This window comes from Rhinopithecus roxellana, chromosome 8 (assembly GCF_007565055.1).
Source record: "Rhinopithecus roxellana isolate Shanxi Qingling chromosome 8, ASM756505v1, whole genome shotgun sequence".
NCBI lineage: Eukaryota > Metazoa > Chordata > Mammalia > Primates > Cercopithecidae > Rhinopithecus > Rhinopithecus roxellana.
The window spans coordinates 123924371-123947809 of NC_044556.1; the positions used below are offsets into that span (position 1 = coordinate 123924371).

Sequence of the window (23439 nt, forward strand, 5' to 3'; positions counted from 1 at the left end):
GTTAACCATATCAGAAGATAGAAATAGCTAATGTCCAAAAACTTCTAGCCCTCTACCTGTAATTCCCTCTCTCATAGTTTTCTTTATGGACAGAGAGAGAGAGAGAAATATCTAATTAGAGGAGGCGAAGAGGGACAAGCTGCTACCTTCAGGCATCTGAGCGCCAAGGTGTCCCTGATGCAGACAAGGAAAATACAGTGGTTACACCTGTGGCCCACAGAGAGACCCATTCCCCAGAGCCCTGAAGTGGTGGGACAGGGACAGAAGAGCAGGGCCTCGGGGTGCATGCCAAGTGTGTTTCTAAGGGGTTTGAGCAGCTGAGAAATACTTAGCAAAACTCTATTGGGGGATCAGGAGACAGAATGTAGGGCAGGTAAAAAACCCACATACAACTGCTGAAATAAAAACAAACTAAATTATATTTATGTGTATTGTTATTTTTATTAGTTATGAGGGAGACTGGGTAAATTCAAACTAACAGAGATAAAGGGCAAGTTTGTTTACATTTCCCTCTTCTGAAATAGCCAAAAGCACCATCACAAGGATTGCAGCTACCGAGTTCACAGGGTGCGTGTGCCTCCTGCTGTGTGATCAAGGATTCCTTGTCGTTGTTGTTGCAGTCATAGGCATTTTAGAGAGCTCTTCGTTCATGAGAGAGGACATCTCTCCTGGGCTGAAGCTGTGTCTAAGTTCTTGGCTGATTCAGACCCTGGATCCTTTGAAGCCCTCCATATGCAGCGTGAACAGTTGCCAAGAACTGTCCCAAAGGGCCCCAGAATGCCCAGAGGCTCATCTGTCACCCTAGAAAGACTATTGAAAAGGCTCCTGGTCAACCACTGGAGTTCAACAAACAGATGAGTGCTATCTGTGCCAGCAGACACTGTTCTTGGAGCTGGGTTTCCATTCAGGGGAGACATACAGCAATCACATAAAAAATCAGTATTTTGGGCTGAGGGTGGTGGCTCACACATGTAATCCCAGCACTTTGGGAGGCTGAGGTGGGCAGATCACCTGAAGTCAGGAGTTCGAGACCAGCCTGGCCAACCTGGTGAAACCCCGTCTCTACTAAAAATACAAAAATTAGCTGGGCATGGTGGCGGGCACCTGTATTCCCAGCTACTCAGGAGGCTGAGGCAGGAGAATCACTTGACCCCAGGAGGCAGAGGTTGCAGTGAGCCGAGATTGCACCATTGCACTCCAACCTGGGTGATAGAACAAGCCTCAAAAAAAAAAAAAAAAAAAAAAAAAAAAAAAAAAAAATCAGTATTTAAAAAATAAATATGTAACGTGCCAGTCAGATGTTAATAAGGTCCATAGAGGAAACTATAGCAGGGCAAGGGTATATAGGAAGCAGTGGGAGGAAATGGGTAGGGAACCATCTGAGAACATGTGGTAGAAAAGGCCTCCCTTAGGAATCGTTGTTAGGAAACCAGAATGAAATGATGGAGGGGGCCATATGAATATCTTTAGGAAGAGTTGTCCATAGAAGAAATCAGAAATACAAAGACCTTGAGGTTTCAGGACTATGCTGTTGAGACCTATTGTTCCAGCTTATAGGATTTGTGAGGTTTGTGTCTTGCCAAGAAGGTCCTTGGAGGAGGGCAGATGAGGGGCCCTGCAGAAATATAGGTGATTTGGTGAACATCTGCTGGAAAAGATTAGGATGCAGATACTACCAGGTCAAGGAGTTAAGAACTATAACATCAGGGTTTGGGTTTAATTTGTTCATCCAGGCTGGATGCAGTGGCTCACATCTGTGATCCCAGCACTTTGGGAGGCCGAAGCTTGAGGCCAGGAGTTCAAAACCAACTGTGAGACCCCACACAGTGAGACCCCCATCTCCAGAAAATAATAATAATAAGCTGGGCATGGTGGCCTGATTCTGTAGTCCCAGCTACTCAGGAGGCTGAGGTGGGAGGATCGCTTGTGTTTAGGAATTCAGGCTACAGTGAGCTGTGATCATGTCACTGCACTCCAGCCTTGGTGACAGAGTGAGACCCTGTCTCAAATGTTAAAAATTAAATTATATGTATTTTTTAAAAAGTGTTCTGCCAGGTATGGCGGCTCACACCTGTAATCCCAGCAGTTTGGGAGGCTGAGGTAGGCAGATCACTTGAGGCCGGGGGTTTGAGACCAGCCTGGCTAACACGGTGGAACCCTGTCTCTACTAAAAATACAAAAAAAAATTAGCTGGGCATGGTGGCATGCACCTGTAATCTCATCTACTTGGGCGGCTGAGGCAGGAGAATCACTTGAACCCGGGAGGTGGAGGTTTCAGTGAGCCGAGATCACGCCACTGCATTCCAGCCTGGATGACAGAGTGAGACTCTACAGGTGTAAGCCACTGTACCTGGCCCTTCTTCTTCTTCTTCTTCTTCTTCTTCTTCTTCTTCTTCTTCTTCTTCTTCTTCTTCTCCTTCTCCTTCTCCTTCTCCTTCTCCTTCTCCTTCTCCTTCTCCTTCTCCTTCTCCTTCTCCTTCTCCTTCTCCTTCTCCTTCTCCTTCTCCTTCTCCTTCTCCTTCTCCTTCTCCTTCTCCTTCTCCTTCTCCTTCTCCTTCTCCTTCTCCTTCTCCTTCTCCTTCTCCTTCCTCTTCCTCTTCCTCTTCCTCTTCCTCTTCCTCTTCCTCTTCCTCTTCCCCTTCTTCTTCTTCTTTCTTCTTTCTTCTTTCTTCTTTCTTCTTTTTTTGAGATGGAGTCTCACTGTGTCGCCCAGGCTGGAGTGCGGTGACCTTATCTTAGCCCACTCCAACCTCTGCCTCCCAGGTTCTATAGATTCTCATGACTCAACCTCCCGAGTAGCTGGGATTACTGGCCCCCGCCAGCATGCCTTGCAAACTTTTTTGTATTTTTAGTAGAGATGGGGTTTCACCACGTTGGCCAGGCTGGTCTCAAGCTCCTGACCTCAAGTGATCCATAAGCCTTGGCCTTCCAAAGTGCTGGGATTACAGGCGTGAGCCACTGTGCCCAGCATTATTTTCAAATATAGTACTATTTTAAAATCTCTAAACTTTATTCTAATTTTGCCAATCATCCAGTTAATGTTTTTAGAGACAGGTTGTCACTCTGTTGCCATTAGAGACGGGGGTCTTGCTCTGCTGCCCATGCTGGTCTCAAACTCCTGGCCTCAAGCAATCCTCCCGCCTCAGCCTCTCCACTAGCTGGAATTACAGGCAGGATCCACCACACCTCGTTATCAAAGCAGTGGTTTTCACCTTCTTTGTTTCAGAATCCTTTTATAGTCTTGCCAAAGAACATCTACATATTATTATTAAAATAGTTATGTACTAAAATAGTTTTGGCCAGCCTCAGTGGCTCACACTAGTAATCCCAGCATTTTGGGAGGCTGAGGCAAGAGGATTGCTTGAGCCCAGGAGTTCAAGACCAGCTTGGGCAACATGGCTAAACTCCATCTCTATAAAATAATACAAAAACTTAGCTGGGCATGGAGGTATGTGCCGGTAATCTCAGCTACCCAGGAGGCTGAGGTGGGAGAATCACTTGAGCCTGGAAGGTTGAGGTTGCAGTGAGCCGTGATGGCACCACCACACTCCAGCCTGGGTGATGGAGTAAGATCCTGTCTCAAAACACAAATAAACAGAATGAAATCGTTTTGACTTCATATACCTACTGACAGGTTTTCTGAATCTCCTAGGGTCCCTGGACCACGCTTTGGGAAGCACTAATTTATAACAAAAAAAAAGAAAGAAAGTAAAGTATTTTTTTTCCTCCTTTTTCTGGGGCAGGAGCGCACATTGCATTTAGTTGTCATGTCTCTGTAGTCTTCTGAGGCATGGAACAGTTCCACTCATCTATGGCCATACCACCCTGAATGTGCCTGATGTCGTCCGATCTTGGAAGCTAAGCAGGGTCGGTTAGTACTTGGATGGGAACAGTTTCTCTCTTTTTCTTTCATGATTTTGGCTTGTTTGAAGCATATAGGCCAGTTAATTTTGACGAATGTCTCTCAATTTGGTATATCTAAAATTTCTTCAGGATTAGATTCAAGTTATCCTTTTGGGGGCGGGAATACAACAGAGGTAATACTGTGTCTTTCTCAGTGTATTGCATCAGGAGGTACACTAATTTGTCCTACCACTGGTGATTAACTTGGATTACAGGATTGTGTCTGCCAAGTTTCTCTGCTGTAAAACTACAATATTCCCCCTTTTGTTAAATGTCTTGTAGGAATACTTCACATACTTGAGAGTATGCAAATATATTGTTTTCCATCAAATTTTCACCTGCTAATTTAAGCATACCTCAATGATCCTTTTGCAAGACTTAAACATTTGTTTTAAATTCATCTTTTTTTTTGAGACAGGATCTCGCTGTTGCCCCGTCTGGAGTACAGTGGCACCATCACAGCTCCCCGACGTCCTGAACAACCTGGGCTCAAACAATCCTCCCACCTTAGTCTCCCGAGTAGCTGGGACTACAGGTGTGTGCTACTGTGTCTGGCTATTTATTTATTTATTTTGAGAGGCATTTTCACTCTTGTTACCCAGGCTAGAGTACAATGATGTAGTCTCGGCTCACCACAACCTCCACCTCCTGGGTTTAAGCGATTCTCCTGCCTCAGGCTCCCAAGTAGCTGGGATTACAGGCATGCGCCACCATGCCCAGCTAATTTTTGTATTTTTAGTAAAGATGGGATTTCATCATGTTGGCCAGGCTGGTTTTGAATTCCTGGCCTCAGATGATCTGCCTGCCTCAGCCTCCCAAAGTGCTGAGATTATAGGCATGAGCCACCGCGCCCAGCCTTATTTATTTATTTTAAAAAACTTTTTGTACAGGTGGGTTTTCGCCATGTTGCCCAGGCTGGTCTCTAACTCCTGAGCTCAAGTAATCTGCCTGCCTTGGCCTCCCAAACTGTTGGGATTACAGGTGTGAGCCACCACATCCAGACCCTGTAAGACTTTCAAAGCACTCCTCCCTCCCTGTGATTTCCATGTTTCTCTAAAAAGGATTATCACAAAAACCGTTAGAATTAAAAGAGATTAAGTTAGACAATACACTAGGATGTGAGGAAACAAGCTGTTTCATCCATTGCTCTTCGGGGTACAAAGTGCCATAACTCTTTGTAGGGAAATGTGGAAACACCAGAATTACACATGCATGTACCCTGTGAATCGGACATTTCACTTCAGGAAATTCATCCTGTAGATACACCTGTGTGGGTTTCAACAAGGTTAGCTGTCACAACCTGATTCAGAATAGTGAAAAGTTGGACACCACTTCCATCTGTAGGATTAAATAAACCAAGGCACATCCCCACAATGGAAGACTGTGCCATTGTGTAAAAGAATGAGGATGCTCTATATGGATGTACTGATGTGGAAGCGTCCTTAAGATAATTATGTGGGGAAAAAGCAAGCTGCAGAAAGTGTTTATAGTATGCTACGCTTTTTGTAACACAAAGTGAGGATGATGGGGTGAGGGGTGGCTAGAGACACAGGTGGGAGTAGACTTATCAATATGTACCATCTCATTTAGTTTTCTAATTTTGAACATGTCAATGTATCACCTATTCAATACGTCTTGACTTTATGACACAAGGATGTCAGTGTTGGATTTACACAGAGGCTTGGGGAGAGAAGAGGAGCAGGGCAGGATGAGGGCAGTGGCAGTACCAAAGAGGAACCTGAGGCAGGCTGAGCGCCTGGCTGGTGACAGGGGAGAAAAGGAGAATGGGTCTGCAGGTGGAAAGAGGTGTTTAGGTGTGCCCTACCTGGGAAAGTAATTTCTAATGGCTGTATAATATTTAATAGTCTATAACTTAACCATTACTTTAGTGTTAGACATTAGCTTAGGTCAGACTCTTTAAATATTTGAACATGATTTATGATCATATAGGTGCCATCTTAATAGGTGCTATTTAAAAACACTATATACCAGGGTCTATACTAAATGCTTCCCAGGCATTAGCTTATATAATTCTCTCATCAACTCTACCAGAAAGATACTAATTATGCTAAGTTTACAGATGAGAACACTACTATTCACAAGGGTTATTTGCCCCAATTCGCAAAGCTAGCAGAGCTGAGATTCAAACCTCCTTCTGCTTTCCTCAGAGCTCTTGTGTCCCAGCATGATAGATATGAAAGAAATATCCAGGACTTTCCATGTTACAACCCAGTGTCCAATTGCTTTTCATCTGTTTCTCCTCTGGGTAGTCTCTGTCAAACTTGTTCACAATTCCCTCCAAAACCAGTGCCCAGAAATGAACCCAGGGACTACCACCTTTTCCTTTGTATCTATCTATCTATCTATCTATCTATCTATCTATCTATCTATCTATCTATCTATCTGTCTGTCTAATCTATCTATACATAAAATACATATACAGCCTCCACAGCTGGGACTACAGTATGCTTCACCACACATGGCTAATTTGTTTTTTGTAGAATCAAAATCACTATGTTGCCCAGGCTGCTCTCGAACTCCTGGTGTCAAGTGATCTTCCTGCCTTTGCCTCCTCAAGTGCTGGGATTAAAGGCATGAGCCACCACAGTTGGCCGGTCTATCCATATTTTATTTGATGCATATCCCAAATGGGCATACTCACAGCTCAGCCTGGGCATTCGGCACACTCGCTCTTTATTTTTCCATAGTTCAGTCTATAAGCCACGTGATGAAGATGAGGCTGATCCTAAGCCCTGAAAGTTATCAGCCCAGTTATTCCCTGCCTCTCACCTCTTGGACCCAGCACATTTGGGAAACTGAGATCCCATGCCCTGGAATGAAAGAAACAGACCTATAATCATGTTTCCCAACCAAGAAGCAATGTGTCTCACTCTGTCCTATCCAACACTGCCATCAGTGGTTTGGAAGAAGACACAGTCAGGAAACAGTCAAGGGACAGTGGGTGCAGCGATCATCTGCCGGATCCCAGGCTGCCTTGCCCTCTCCACTACCCTGCTCCGGCAGGTCTCCCAAGAGTTCTCATTGGTCTCTGGGAGTCTTTACCACCAGCCTAGTCTCTGGTACTCACTGCACAGAGCTCTCCTTGGCTTTTATTATACTGTCAAGGTTTGGATGATCCCAGATCCCTTTCCTCTTGGTTCATCTTAGACCGGTTAGACTGGGAAAAAAAAAAAAAGAGCTTATATGCTGGGCAAACTAATTTGTGACTGTGTGTGTGTTTACACACACATAGGTATTCTGAAAAGTACTTTTGTGTATACTTAAATATAATAAAGATATTTTAGGTTGGACATGGTGGCTCATGCTTGTAATGATTTGGGAGGCTGAGGCTAGAAGATGGCTTGAGGCCAGGAGTTCAAGACTAGCCTGGGCAGCATAGCGAGATCCTATCTTTACAAACAATTAAAAAATTAGCCAGGTGTGGTGGTGTGCACCTGTAGCCATAACTACTTCTTAAGTCCAGGATTTTGAGGCTGCAGTGAGCTATGATCGCACTACTGCCCTCCAGCCTGGACAATAGAGCAAGGCCCTGTCTCTAAAAAAGAAAGAAAAATGATTTATATTTCTTTAAATTAATATTTTCATGGAAATTTCTAATATTTCTAGAACAGAAAATATTAGAAAGAGATAGATATCTTAAGAACTTTTATCACAAAAAAAAGTTAGTTTTTGAAAAGGACTCCCTACTTCTGTGCAGCATTGTTTTTCTCAATTCTGAGTGAAAACAAGATTGAAAGGCTTGTGCTTTGCTGTGTTAGGAGTAGGTTCGAGGAACCATGAAGAGGAGAGAACATAGCATTTTATTACCCTCTCTTTTTTTAGTACTTTCTTCAAGACCAGTGATAAAATTCCTCTTTCTCTAGCCCTGCTTCCAGTTCGGTTGTAACTTCTATGAGCAGGTAACTCAGCAAGTCCATGTCCATTGTCTCATACCCTGGGCTGTTCTGTTCTTTCCTTTGGACTCAAGAGTAAGAACTTGGCAGGAAGGAGATAGGACCCAGCTCCTGTGTGATTATTGAATAACTCGAAGCTTAACCCTTCCATGGAAATTTGGCAAAACATTTAGTACAAACAGCAGTCTCCAACTCCCTTGGGTTCCCAGTTTACTAGGTGAACATGACATTTTAATTAAGGTGAAATTAAACTTACCAAAATAAATCCTACATTATCATTTGGCAGCATTTAGCTGAGGCTCTCAAGGCATCTCATTGGAATTTGCCCAAATCCTCCTGTTAGGAAGTTCAGTTTCGGCTTCAGGGAAACCAAATCAAAACAGCAAATATTTATTGAACATGTCCTGTGCACACGGCACGGAGCCCTGGATGTACCAGGTACTTGATAAACATTCATGTTTGAAAAAAATCTGGGTCCAGAGTAGTTCTGCTAACTTAATAACAGGAAATATAGCACTTTAAATTCCTCCCAAATAGAAAGTTTAGATTATCAAGTAAGGTAAAAAATGCTTACTCATCCAGAAGAATTGACACCTCGTATGAACAGAAACATTGGGCAAGGGTATTCTTTGGAGGTTGAGCAAGAGAGAGTTGTGTGGGTTCAAAGCTTGTTGCTTTTATATTAGTTTGGGAAGTTGTAGGTGGTGAAAGAGAAATAGCAAAGGGAGGCTGGATGTGGTGGCTCACGCCTGTAATCCCAGTGCTTCGGGAGGCCGAGGCAGCCGGATCACTTGAGCTCAGGAGTTCAAGACCAGCCTGGCTAACATGGCCAAACCCCATCACTACAAACAAAAAAGTAGCCAGGCTTGGTGGCGCATGCCTGTAGTCCCAGCTACCTCAGGAGGCTGAGGTAGGAGGATTACTTGAGCCTGGGAGGTTGAGGCTGCAGGAAATTAAGTATGATTTAAGGAGATGCATCATAGGTGCCAGGCTGACAAATAGGTAGACTTGTGGACTTAATTTAGTATCACCTTGACTGGATAAAGGAACACCTACAAACCTAATAAAGCATTATTTTGGGTGTGTCTGGGAGGGTGTTTTCCAAGGACATTTGTGTGTGAGTCTGAGTGGACTAGGTGGAGAAGTCTCTGAGAGCCGTGACAGACTTTTCTTCTGCTTCCTTGGACATTAGAACTTCAAGCTCGGGCGGGCACGGTGGCTCACGCCTGTAGTCCCAGCACTTTGGGAGGCCGAGGGGGCGGATCACGATATCAAGATATTGAGACTATCCTGGCCAACATGCTGAAACCCTGTCTCTGCTAAAAAAAAATACAAAAATTAGCTGGGCGTGGTGGTGGGCGCCTCTAGTCCCAGCTACTCAGGAGGCTGAGGCAGGAGAATTGCTTGAACCTGGGAGGTGGAGTTTGCAGTGAGCCGAGATGGCACCACTGCACTCCAGCCTGGCGACAGAGCGAGACTCCATCTCAAAAAAAAAAAAAAAAAACAAAAAAAAAACAAAAAACAAACTTCAAGCTCACAGGCCTTTGGACACCAGGACTTAAACCAGAGACTCTCCAGGTCTTGAGGCTCTCACTTCCCTGGTTCTCAGTGTAAAAATATGTTGAAACTTCTTTGATAAATGAAGAGGTTTTCTTGTACATCTGTATTTATGAAAGGTGAAATTTCTCAAGATCTCAGCTTCTGGGGCAGCTGTATATGCAGTGGTGACCCATTGTGTGTGTGTGTTTGAAGCAGGGTCTCACTCTGTCACCCATACTGGAGTGCAGTGGCACAATCACGGCTCACTGTAGCCTCGACCTCCTGGGCTCAAGCAATCCTCCTGCATCAGCCTCCCCAGTAGCTGGGACTATAGGCGCAAATCATCACGACCAGCTGATTTTTCTATTTTTTATGGAGACGAGTTCTCCTTATGTTGCCCACACTGGTATCTAACTCCTGGGTTCAAGTGATCCAGCTGCCTCAACCTCCCAAAGTGCTGGGATTACTGATGTGAGCGACTGCACCCAGCTCATTGTAGTTTTTGATTGATTTTGTCAACTCTTAGAGTTGTCTGCCACTATATTTCATATGACTGCGATTATAATGCTGGGTGCATAACCAACCACAGTGATATGCGTTTATACATTTTGCTTTTTGACCTACTTATAAACATGGTTCGTCTGCTCTTAACTGTTACATCCATGAGACTGTTATTATATCCGTCTTTGTTAAATAAAAATATATCATTGCTTATTTTATTATGTAAATTGACCTATGAAGTATTGTCTTTTTTTTTTCTTTTTGAGACGGGGTCTCAGTCTATGGCTCAGGCTGGTGTGCACTGGTGTGATGATGTGATCATAGCTCACTGCAGCTTCCATCTCCTGGGCTCAGCGATCCTCTGGCCTCAGCCACCCGAGTGGCTGGGACTACAGGGATACACCACACTTAGTAGAGGCAGGTCTTACTGTTGCCCAGGCTGTCGTGTTTTCCTGTTTCTCCTGTTTTTTTCTGAGACGGAGTCTTGCTCTGTTGCCCAGGCTGGAGTGCAGTGGCAAGATCTTGGCTCAGTGTGACCTCCGCCTCCCGAGTCAAGCGATTCTCCTACCTCAGCCTCCTGAGTAGCTGGGACTACAGGAATGTGCCACTATGTCCGGCTAATTTTGTATTTTTAGTAGAGGCGGGGTTTCACCAAGTTGGCCAGGCTGGTCTCAAACTCCCGACCTCAGGTGATCCGCCCGCCTCCGCCTTCCAGCGTGCTGGGATTACAGGCGTGAGCCACGGCTCCTGGCCCTAAATCTCCTTTTAAAAATTTAAATAGGGCCGGACGCGGTGGCTCACGCCTGTAATCCCAGCACCTTGGGAGGCCGAGGCGGGCGGATCACAAGGACAAGAGACTGAGACCATCCTGGCTAACATGGTGAAACCCCGTTTCTACTAAAAATACAAAAATTAGCCAGGGGTGGTGGCGCGCGCCCGGGGAGGCTGAGGCAGAATTGCTTGAACCCGGGAGGTGGAGGTTGTAGTTAGCTGAGATCACAATACTGCACTCCAGCCTGGGCGACGGAGCCAGACTCCGTCTTGAAGAAAAGAAAAAAAAAAAAAAAAAAAAAAAGTAAAAGTCTTTTAAATAATTTAATTTTTTTCCCCAAAATTATATCTTTGGAACTTTTTCAGAATTTCTTTTCTTTTTTTTTTTTTTTTTTTGAGACGGAGTCTCACTGTCGCACAGGCTAGAGTGCAGGGGCGCGATCTCGGCTCACTGCAAGCTCCGCCTCCCGGGCTCACGCCATTCTCCTGCCTCAGCCTCCCGAGTAGCGGGGACTACAGGCGCCCGCCGCCACTCCCAGCTAAATTTTTTTTTGTATTTTTAGTAGAGACGGGGTTTCACCGTGTTAGCTGGGATGGTCTCAATCTCCTGACCGTGATCCGCCCACCTCGGCCTCCCAAAGTGCTGGGATTACAGGCGCGAGCCACCACGCCCGGACCTTTTTCAGAATTTCAATATTTGGGGTTGTCTTTTGGGATTATGATCAGCTCCCAAGAGGCATAAATCTGGGCCCTTCATTCCACTGCTCACTACCCTTCTTTGCATTCCCTTTACTTTCAGAATAAAATCCAAACACTTAAGCACGGTCCACAGGCCTCCATGATCTATCTGGCTGTGAATCTCAAGCCACTGTCTTCACTACTTTTCCTCTAGTCTTAATGAACTCCTTCCAGTTTCCGCACCTCAGGCTCTTTCTTCCCTTAGAGAATTCACACATTCTATTTTCTCTGACCAAGTCTCTTGTCTCCCACACACCTCTCTCCCCCTCCCCCATGATTTTTCAAGTTTTATCTTCAGTGCAACTTCCTCAGGAAAGCCTGACCAGCCAGGCAAGCTTAAGTTTTCCTTGGATACCATCTCACTGCTCCTTGCTCTTCTGAGGACAAGTGTGGTTGAAAAATTATTTGGTAATTCTGTTTAGTGTTCTGTCAAGTTCCAGAATTAAAATTCATTGAGAGTGGAGCCAGTATTTTCTAACTCTTTGTCCTCTACAGGGCTGTGCATATGGGAAGTACTCAATACATTTCTTTAGTAAATACTCAATGAGTATTCAGTGAGTATTTGACAAGTCCACTTTTTATATGGTAGGTGTTCCAAATAAGGGTGGCAGCCATTTACTGAATGAGTCATCTTGCTGGAAGGCAAGGGGATTTACTAATTAACCACTGAAGATTAGCTGGTTATTGGGATTGAAGCACTAATGGGCATAAAAACCAAATTTCTATTTTTTTTTTTTTTTGTTTCAGCCCAAGAGGTCAGAATGTACCCTATTGCTTATCAGCAGGGTAGGCCTAGGTAGTTGATAAAGATGGCAGGGCTAGTTTTGTAATTCCCAGTCCAGAATTTATAATCATTCAGGGATGGCTGCAGCAGTTACCACTGCTCATACCCTGGGCTTTCTTTACTATGGTCCCTTCCCTTGAGGTCAGATATACCAGTGGACACCTAATCGCTAATTGCTGGCAGGAAGAGTAAATAACCTTCATTGGTAATGTACATTATTGACTTTTTTTTGGGGGGGGGGACAGAGTTTCACTCTTTGTTGCCCAGGCTGGAGTGCAGTGGCACAATCTTGGCTCACTGCAACTTCCGCCTCCAAAGTTCAAGTGATTCTCCTTCCTCAGCCTCCCATGCAGCTGCCTGCCACCATGCCCAGCTAATTTTTGCATGTATTTTTTGTTTTTTAGTAGAGACGGGGTTTCACCATGCTGGCCAGGTTGGTCTCAAACTCCTGACCTCAGGTGATCCGCCTACCTCAGCCTCCCAAAGTGCTGGGATTACAAGGCGTGAGCCACCGTGCGTGGCTGCATTATTTACTTTTTAAAAAGATTTTAGTTCCTACTTTAAAGGAAATTGCAGCTATTGTCAGTTTTGCATCTTTATTTTTAAAAATGGATGTTTTCTTACATAATCATGTTTTACACTGAACAAAAATGCCATTCCTTGGTATCATCTAATGCCCAATACATAATAAAATTTTCCTGTATACAAAAGTCTTTGTATATTTGGTTTGCTAAAATCACCCATGCTGCATTTTTGTATTTCTTATATTTCTTTTAATCTAGAATAATAGAGTCTCATTCCGTTGCCCAGGCTGGTGTAGTGGTGCAATGAAGCATCATAGCTCACTGTAGCTTTGATCTCCTGGACTCAAGCAATCCTCCCGCCTCAGCCTCCTGAGTAGCTGGGACTACACACATGAGCCACCACACCAAACCTCCTCCCTTTTCTTCTTCATGCCATCGAGGTGTTGACTAACGTATGATCTCTATTAGACAAACTTACTTATATCCACTAACTGCGAGGATTGACTAATGAGTGGGATTTCAGGACAATCAGGAGAAGTCAGTAAGAATGGAAAGACAAGGCTGGGAATAGTAGTTCATGCCTATAATCCCAGCATTTTGGGAGGCTGACGCAGGCAGATCGCTTCACATCAGGAGTTCGAGACCAGCCTGGCCAACATGGTGAAACCCCAACTCTACTAAAAATATAAAAATTAGCTGGGCATGGTGGTGCAGGCCTATATTCTCAGCTACTTGGGAGGCTGAGGCAGGAGAATTGCTTGAACCCGGGAGGCAGATGTTGCAGTGAGCTGAGATTCTGCCCCTGCACTCCAGCTTGGGCAACAGAGCAAGACTACATTAAAAAAAAAAAAAAAAAAAAAGAATGGAAAGACAAAAAAACATTTTGCATCAGGAAGTTACCATGGCAAGTAAAGACGGTCCTAATTTTCAGAGAAGCCATAAAAACGAAGACATTGGATGTTAGCCATGGAGTCTGAGTTGATGCTAGTATCTCAGAACCACTACCCTCACTCCTAATGTGCAATAACTGTGTGACAAATGAAGGAATGTGATGATAGTTTAAGATTGGACTAATTCCTGTGATGTCCACAAACTGGCTACTCCAAGTATGTGTTTGCTCATGCAGAGTAGCCATTTCTTTATTTTTCACCTAAAAAAAACCCCTCCATTAAAGAGGTGTAAGAAAGTAATCTCAAGATTAGAGTAAGACGGCTCAGACTCATTCACAAAAAAGAATACACACATTCCTCATTAATTTATCATTTAATATAAATGCTGACAGAAAGCAGATAAAGACCTTGTAGACACTTTCATATATTTACAATCCAAAAGGTGAATCACCTCCTTCTACTTGTTAAAATAAATCCTTTTATCTGCAACTCATGGGAGCCTTAAACACTAATTAGGAGCAACATGAGGCTGAGTCAGTTTCCAAGGTAATAAAGAAAGGAAATAGCATTTTAACAAAATGGGCATCTTTGATATAAACATGCAAACAAATAATACAAAATTTAAAAAAATGGCCCTAGTACTCTCAAAAATCAGCAACAAGTGGGAACATGTACTTATTTAGACCCAGAGTTCTGCTGCCCTAAACATCTTCCTACTATTTCTTTTTTTCCACCACACTTGTTTTGAAAGCTGCTTAAAAAGCAGAAATATTAAACAGATTAAAAACAAGAGAAAAATGGTCTATTTCAAATAGGGTTCTTTTTCCTACTCCAAAAGAACTCTCAAGAGATAAGGTCTTCAAATAAGACTTCACAGTTTGCCAGATCCTAAGGAATTATTCACAGCTTGTGAAATTCCAATCCATTTGTCTTCACTATTCCAACCTATTTGTCTTCACTTCTGTAAGCTGGAAACACTTGGAAAAAGTAAAATTTCACAAAATCCAGCAATTATAAAATTAGCTGTCACTTTAAGGCTCAATTTTTTTTTTTTTCCCCAAACAGGTGGGTGGAGGCAGGCAAGAAAAAATAGGGAGCTGCGGCAATAAAAAACAAAAAATACAAGAAAACTTTAAAAAATGGTATGTCTACCACTGATTTATAAGGAGATTTAAATTCTATCCAAAACTGTAAGTGATTTCATAAAGTCACTTATAACCTGACTCAAATCTCATGGGCTCCTTTATTAACCAAGATTATTTTTGTCTTGTTAAATATACCTCTGCAGGGCACAATCACTTACAATCAATACGATTGGTAAATTACACAAGCTCTATCCCAAGCAAATATGCACCAATGTTAAAAAGTTATTTTTTTTTAAAAAAACAAAATAAAACAAAATAAAATCCACCCAAAAAGGTGATAATGACTGCAGAATGTCTCGGGGAGACTGGTATGAGCCTAAAGACCAAATTACCATAGTCAGAGAAAAAGGGCAGAAGGGGTGACAAGGGGAAGAGACCACACACACAAAGAGGAATCTCAAAACTGGAAAATGTTTAAGTGGGTGAAAGGTTTTGTTCATTACCTTAATTCACTTTTTCCATTTTTCTTGTACCCAAAAGTCATAGATTAATCATAAAGAAAGATAATGAGCCTCGTGGACTAATTAATTACAAAAAAAAAGTTCCTTTTATTCCCAGGAAGCAGGAAGAGGAAAAAGGATGAACAGGGGAGAAGTGTGAAAATTTAGGCCAACGATCCATCTGGAAAAAATAATTCTCAGGACAGTGTCTTAGTTGAATAGAGTATGTAAAAACAATAAGCAAAAGCTAAATGCTTTTAAATCAGAGAACTATTTTATGGGGTAGTTCAGATATTATGAGAATGACAGCCAGTCACTGGAGAAAGATTACACAAATAAATGGTGATTACAAAAAAAAAAAAAAAAAAGGCAAAAAAAAATAAATAAAAAATAAAGCAACCAATTATTCACCCAATAGTTTGTTTCCAATCTTTTTCTTGACCCTTTCATACATTCACTGGGGTGGGGGACCACCTGACAGTTTCCAGTTATAAGATGACTCTGCGTGTACAACCTAAAATGGATGCCAAAGACTTGTGAGCTCTGTCTGCTTAGAGTTAGAACAGAAACAAAAACAAATCTGAAACAGTAAGACCTCAATACAAGAAAACAAGTCACCTTATCTAGTATAAAATAAACATTAGGATAACAAACTCCACAGGATTTTATTTTTCTAAATACACATTTTTGGACACAATATTATCTTGAGGTTTAAGTTCTTCCCCCTTATTGTGCCTTATTTTCTTGTGAAAATAAAGTTTGTTCTCTAGGGATGTTTTGTTCAGGGATAAAGTTTAGGAGAGTTCAGTGTTTGGCTGAAAATCCAGAGGCTCTAAAAACAAGGATTCCAGTGGTGAGGTAAATCCCTTTATTACAAAAGGATTTCAAAGGGCTCTTTACCCACTTTGTTCAGTGCAGTATTGAAAACATACCTATTAGGAATAGATTATTAAATGGTGTTACTTATTCCTGGTGGTGACAGTCTTATTCTTTCTTAACACTATAGCTAGTATTACTTATCAATTATAATCTATTACTTGTGAAAAGATCTTTAGTGAACACAGAAATAAAATCTTAAAAATTCAAATCTTAAGATTTACTTGCTACAATTAATAGTACCTTTTGACAAAAACAGCTTTCTTTTTGAAGTGGCTCAGAAAAGCTAAATTGAGAAAATGTTTAATAGTAACTATAATCAACCTACAACTCCCAATAAGTCATTTCAGCAGGAAAATTTCATAAACCTGAGCTGAAGCAACAAATAAATATAAAAATCGTAGCTGTCCCAGGTAGAAAGGTATGAACGTGGATCAGCAAAATGGGCACTCAGGTAAAATGATGACAGCAGTAGATTGCTTGCTTGTTCAGGTGCTAATGATGAAAGTAAAATTTGCTTTAGTTTAGTAGCTCTAAAGGATAGGCAGATTTTTCAGGGGAAGAGATCACCTTGCAACACTGTAACCATATCACCAATTAAAAATTTAACACATTTAGACTCTTTTTAGGGGGAAAAATCTAAGTAAACACTGTAGTTAATTTCCAGGTAGATTATTAATCTCTCCTAAAAAGTAACTGGGCCATTCCTTTCAATGACATATAAATCGTTACAGGTGCTTTTTACAGATAGATTTTACAAATAAAACCTTTACTCAATTACTTAAAACGAGCAAAAAGAGAGTAGAAAAACGGTGAGACTGCTACCCACCACGATTTGCATATAAGTGACAGCAACTGAATACTTCTTTACTGAGACGGATCCTTTTTTTTAGTGAAAATATTTTTTCTTGAATTTTAACAATCTGTATATGTACTGACTATAGTTTTTTCTCACCAGTCACATACTCTAGAATTCCTTTACCCAGACCCATGACTTGACCACAGTGATAGCAGAAGCTGGGGTGGGCACAAATGCTTATACACAACATTATAAAAGATGACATTCACTGGCTTAGAGAAACTGATGAATTTTCATTACTTTTACGTCTTATAAGGCTAGGTAACTTTAACAGTTAACTTTAGATAAATCTACTTACACAGTACAACCAACTCACAAATACTAAAATGTTTCATAATCAAAATGGCTACTACTTCCCCCAAAACCAAAACAGAGTAAAGCACAAGTCTTTGGCTCTCCTTTAAAGAAAACAGCAGGTTACCATTCTTAACCAGACCTTTGTTTGCCTACCAGTAGGGCAAATACCACATTTGTGCATCACTGAGTAATAACACCATTAGAAAAGGCAACTTCACAGAAGTTATTGGCTAAGCGAATTCATTTGAATGCTCTGTTTTGAGGCAGCAAACTGTCACTTTTGCAGATTGGGGAGGGCAGTGGGTAAGTCAAGGGGAAATTACAGGGTGGAAAAAGGTCAAGAAAAAAAAAGACATTTATGGAAAAATGTGAACTTTGAGCTCCATCCTGAAGAACTCTGGAAAGTCTGATGGAGTTATATACTCAAAGTAGCAAATGAGAATCATACCAATGTTCTTTTAGGCAAAAGAAATACATGGGAAAGAATAGAAGGGAAGGGAAATAAGATGGGAGAAAGGAATCACCAACATTAATGCTGTACCAAACAATTTTTTAAATACATTCTGAGTAGTTGAATATTTGTAGTTGGCATTAGGAACAGTGTCTTATCAACATCTAGAATAATATTACTAGAAATCTAGCTATCTCTTCTTTTAATTAGAAAAGTAATAAGGAATGGATCTTTGGTCACTTCAGCCTCTGTAAATTATCTAAGACAGGACAGTTACTGGACTTACCTTGTGACAAAATTATATATAAATTAGGCAAAAGAGCTACATATAAACCAGAAATGGAATCTAGATGTCTCATTCTCAGTTCTTCTACCCTTTTCTAGAGACTCCTTGAAAAAACAGTATGTCAAAGTACTTTTATATTTCTCACTATAAATAAAATTCCCTTACCTATATATGAGTGAACACAATGCTTATTACTCCTACCTTAACCCATTCAAAATTGTTCATCTCAGATATCCAATTTTTGCTTTTGAATTTAGTGAAATACAAATAAAGTAATATTTAGAAGAAACTAATATTGTAATAAGTAGAAAGCACAGAAACTGTATTTCCTATCTGGTTTCATCTTTGTCTCTGAAAAAACAAAATTAAAAAAAATTAATACCTTTTAGATTTTGATTTTTAAAAAGTAGTTACAGAGTCAAGCAGTTATGCCCAAATATGCCATTTGTCCTTACAGGCTCATGATATCACAGAGAAAAGGAAAAGGAAAAAAAAAAAAAAAAATTTGGGGGTGTTAGTGAATTCTAAAACCGCTGATGAGCACTAGGAAAACTGCAAGATTTTCCATTAAGTAAGGTGGAATGACCAATTTAAAATACATTATAGGCACAATGGGACAATATACCATTCTTCTGCCTTTCTACCCAACCAGATTAGCTCTAGAGTGTAGGACTATGGAGGGGTACAGCTCGAATTCAGGTTACAATTAGATTTTTTTCCCCCAAATGAAAATACATGAAAAGAGAAAGATATTATTTTAAGTCAAGTTTATACAGTGACTTTTCTGGTTTTCTTCAGAACAGGAATACTGAATAAGTTAATCCCTGCTCCTGCGTACTTCACAGAATCAAAAAGGTGAAAGCCAAGAACGAGTGTATTTAAAGGAAATAAGAACAACAGAAATTGAGTTACTAAGGGGTTTCAAATGATATCCAAAAGGAATCTTTACTTTTACTCTAAACTTCAACGAAAGTTAATACCTCCAAATGATCTTCTAATACAAGAATCATTCTGAATTCCAAAGTGAATCAACTGCTTCTAAAATTTAGGATGATCTGACATATCCAAAGGAGATCGGTCCAAATCTGCCTATAAGAAGGCTGTACTACAAAAATTAGCTGGACATGGTGGCGCATGCCTGTAGTCCTAGCTACTAGGGAGGCTGAGGCAAGAGAATCGCTTGAACCCGGGAGGCGGAGGTTGCAGTGAGCCGAGATCGACCCACTGCACTCCAGCCTGGTGACAGAAGGAGACTCCCTCTCAAAAAAAAAAAGGTTGGAGGCCAATAATATTGCCTTTCAAAAATCTTGGGTCTCTGTTTCTTTCCTTCTCCCAATGAACAACAGGCATTTAAAGTGGAAATGTAAAAGGGTTTTAAGTAAAAGTCAAAAAGCAAACAGAAGCCAAAAAAAAAAAAAAAAAAAAAAGCAAGAGCATATATATATATATTTTTTTTAAGGAAGAAAAATGTATAAGAAAATTGAAAAAAAAAAAAAGCCTCACCTTCATTCAGTGCTTCTACCACCTCCCAATCGGTCAATTTATCGCAACAGCTGCGCTCATGCGAAAAAATCCTTAAAACATACCCAATATATATACAGATATAGCTATGTATATATGTATATATATAATATATATAAATTTTTATTTAAATAAAAAAGAAAGCTCGAATCCCAAGCCAATATGTGTATATCAAATCCTTGACCAGCCAGGTCTGTAGGGCATAATCAAATTCAATGTGAAATAGTATATAAACACGGTGCCTTGACTGGGCAAATTAAATAATTGCTACTCAAAAGAGTGTTCTGTTTGGACTCTCCTACTGGTAGGCAATGGAGGACTGTATTACCCTTCCCACCCCCACCACCCATTTGTTTAAGTTAACAGTATGATGGACACAGAGTTTAGACTGAGGTTGTTATGACCTCAGCAGGAGTTAAGGGTTAAGAAAATAAGAAATAAGAAAAATATAAACTCTCGTTTTTACCCAACCAAAGCAATGTAGTAACTTATTACATAACCAGTGCCTTCTAATTTAGTAGTAAAATCCAGAAAGGGAAACTGAAAAAATCAGGCAAATAGATGAATGGAGAGGGCGACTATATCAAACAGTCCCCACTAAACATGTTTTACAGGGTCTTAGTTAAGCACAGACACATGGCATCAGAATATGTGCAGCAGAATAATAGTAAAAAAAATTCCTTACTCTTTTCAACATTTTCATGAAGAAACATTTTCAACATTGGACAGCTAAGTCTATGAAAAATGACTTCAGACTATTTCCTACCTACTTATACTAACGATTCTGAGTAACAAGTGATCAATTAATAAACTATCCTTAAGACTCAATCAGTTTACAAGTAAAACAAAAACATCCATTGAAATAATGTGGTTCTATTCATTTTAAGTTCAAATCAAATGTTGCAGTTTTAAAATGTGGTTGATTGTCCTGGTTTTTGAGCATCCTATGATTTCAGCAAAAGTTTAATTTGAAAAGCACTGCTTCAAATTTCCAACCATGAGTTGAATGCAGGTGAATCACCAAACATGTATTTTCAGTGCTAACAAGTTATAGTTAATTCTTAATCAACATTTAAATCTAATTAAATACTGACTCAGCTTTCTCATTATATTCAGAAAATGCAAATGATCCTTAATATGAAAATGAGGACTTCAAAAGTTGGTAATTCTCTTTGAAAAGTTGAAAATAAAAACAAGAAATAAAACCCTCCCAAACAAACAAAAAATTTCAATGTCAAGAAAAACATACCTATCCAGTGAAGCTAGTGATCTAGAAAGGCATAAAGAATTCCAAATAACAGCTCTGGGAAAAGTTGGTTTGCTGCACATTTTCTAATAACTCAGTCTAGTACTGTCTGTTTCTCAAGCACCACAGAATTCTCTGAAAGCTGATGTTTTTGGTCTGTTTTAAGTTTACAGGGTGGTGAGAATTGATAAGGATTGGGGGTAAGGAATTATACAAATTATACACTGGGTATGTAATACCAAAATACAAGAAAACCTACTTCATTAAGATCATACAATTAATCAAACAGAGTGTATATATAATATCTTTTTTTCTTTTAAAGCCCTGGATCCAAGGCGTCCAAAGTTATTAAAATAAAGTTCATTCACAGAACAAAAACAAATTTAATCTGAATTGCTTGCAGATACTGCTAATTTTCTTTTTCTTTAAATTAAAAAAATGCATTAATGTGAACTATGTGCAGGGTTTGTTTTTAGTAGTGGTGTTTGTGCACATTGCCTCTGGTGGATTTCCTGGATTTCTCTGACCGCTCTTAAGAGAAACAGTTTAGAAGTTATGCGTTCTCCTACCCCTATGCCCGACAAACTGATTAGGAGCAGAAGATAAAAGTAGGACTCCTCATATTTTAAGGAGCAGAACTGGGAGTAACTCCTGATCTCTGGGAGTCATTGTTATCCCCTCCTCCCTCAGGGTCCTCTGATAGGTTCAGAGAGCTGGTCTTGTTTGATAGGAGGCTGATACTCTCTTGTGTCAAGGCTGATCCATTTGGTACATCACTGCTGACATTTTAAAATTTTGAAAAAGGAGAGAGAGAAAAATGATTAGTACAAAAATATCAACAGGGGCTATCATTTAGCATGATAAAAAATATATAAATGGCTTCCAAATTTTAATCTACAGCCCCTTATCCATGTTTTAGCACAGGGTTGGCAAACTAAAGCTAGCCAGGTGCGTATTTTTTTTTCAGGTGTGTATTTTTGTAACTAAAGTTTTATTGGAATACAGCCTGCTCATTTGTTTAGCATATTATCCACTGCTTTCAAACCATAGAGAAGAGTTGAGAATTGTGACAAAAACTGTAAGGCTCATATCTTAAAATACTACCTGGCCTTTAAGAAAAGTACTTATCCCTGATTTAGCAGGTTTGCTACTATAAAAAATAATTTTGAGCTCATGTCTATAATCTTAGCACTTTCGGAGGCCAAAGCAGGCAGATCACTTGAGTTCAGGAGTTGGAGACCAGCCTGGCCAACACGGTGAAACCCTGTCTCTACTAAAAACACAAAAATTGGCCTGGTGGTGCGTGCCTGTAAAAACCTACTTGGGAGGCAGAGGCACAAGAATTGCTTGAACCTGAGAGGCAGAGGTTTCAATGAGCCAAGATCGCACCACTACACTCTAGCCTTAGTGATAGAATGAGATTTTGTCAAAAAAAAAAAAAAAAAAAAAAAAAAAAAAAAAAAAAAGCCAGGTGCAGTGGCTCATGCCTGTAATCCTAGCACTTTGGGAGGCTGAGGCAGGTGGATCACAAGGTCAGGAGTTTGAGACCAGCCTGGCTAAGACAGTGAAACCCTGTCTCTATTAAAAATGCAAAAACTAGCCAGGTGTGGTGGCACGCGCCTGTAGTCCCAGCTACTCAGGTGGCTGAGGCAGGAGACTCGCTTAAACCCAGGAGGCGGAAGCTGCAGTGAGCCGAGACCATGCCATTGCACTCTAGCCTGGGTGACACAGTAAGACTCTGTCTCAAAAAAAAAAAAAAAAAAAATTGAATCCAAGATAATGCATGAATTAAAAAGTCAAAATCCAGGCCTGAAAGCATTAGAAATTTTTGCTATATATCATCAGGGGGGCAACTTAGGACTATGTATTCAAAAGCCTCAAAATATCCTCAGAAAATAATTTAAGATATGCAAACAAAGCATTAATTGTAATACTGTTTATTGTAGGGATGTTCGTGGTAGTTGATATGTATCTTTTCATATCTGCAGAATATTGGATGATATAGGACAGACTGAATCAAAAACCAAGGAGGTGGAGTGCTGGGTTTGTAAAACTAGCAAGAGGATAAATGCCCACACACTTTAAAAAGACTGGAAAGACCTGGGTGCGGTGGCTCATACCTGTAATCCCAGCACTTTGGGAGGCCAAGACAGGTGGATCACCTGAGGTCAGGAGTTCAAGACCAGCCTGACCAACGTGAAGAAACCCTGTCTCTACTAAAAATACAAAATTAGCCAGGCGTAGTGGTGCATGCCTGTAATCCCAGCTACTTGGGAGGCTGAGGCAGGAGAATTGCTTGAACCCGGGAGGCAGAGGTTGTGGTGAGCCGAGATCCTGCCATTGCACTCCAGTCTAGGCAACAAGAGCGAAGCTCCATCTCAAAAAAAGAAAAAAAAAAGACTGGAAAGATAATACCCCAAAATGTTAACAAGAGTCATCTCTGAATATTGGAATTACAGGCAATTTAAAAATTTGCCCTTGTCTAACATTTTCGATTTCCTAAAGCTAATTTTTTTATAACATATTTAAGATGGGGGGGTGACTTTATTTTTTTTACATTAAGCATATCGTACTTTTATAATGTAAAGATACTAGGCTATCTTCGAAATAGATTTAAAAACAAGGGGAAGATGGAAACATAACCAGAAATTTTCCTTTGTTAGGTATTAACAGATAATTCAACCTTGGATCTCAGTTTTGTAACTCCAGATTTATGCAAAAAATATATATATATTTTTTGAGACTGAGTCTCAC

At 40.6% G+C, this 23439-nt stretch overlaps 1 protein-coding gene across 3 annotated transcripts in view; it reads right to left on the minus strand.

Moving 5' to 3' along the window:
- Window positions 1–13917: 13917 nt before the first annotated feature.
- Window positions 13918–23439, minus strand: part of RC3H1 (ring finger and CCCH-type domains 1) — a 93180-nt gene continuing 83658 nt past the window's right edge. For 2 of the 3 annotated variants that reach the window (XM_030935721.1, XM_010367374.2), the window contains exon 20: window positions 13918–21464. In XM_030935721.1, coding sequence (XP_030791581.1) covers window positions 21311–21464 — 154 coding nt within the window. In that variant the 3' untranslated portion in view covers window positions 13918–21310. The remainder of the gene's footprint in view (window positions 21465–23439) is intronic. The other variant, XM_010367375.2, reaches the window with a different exon arrangement.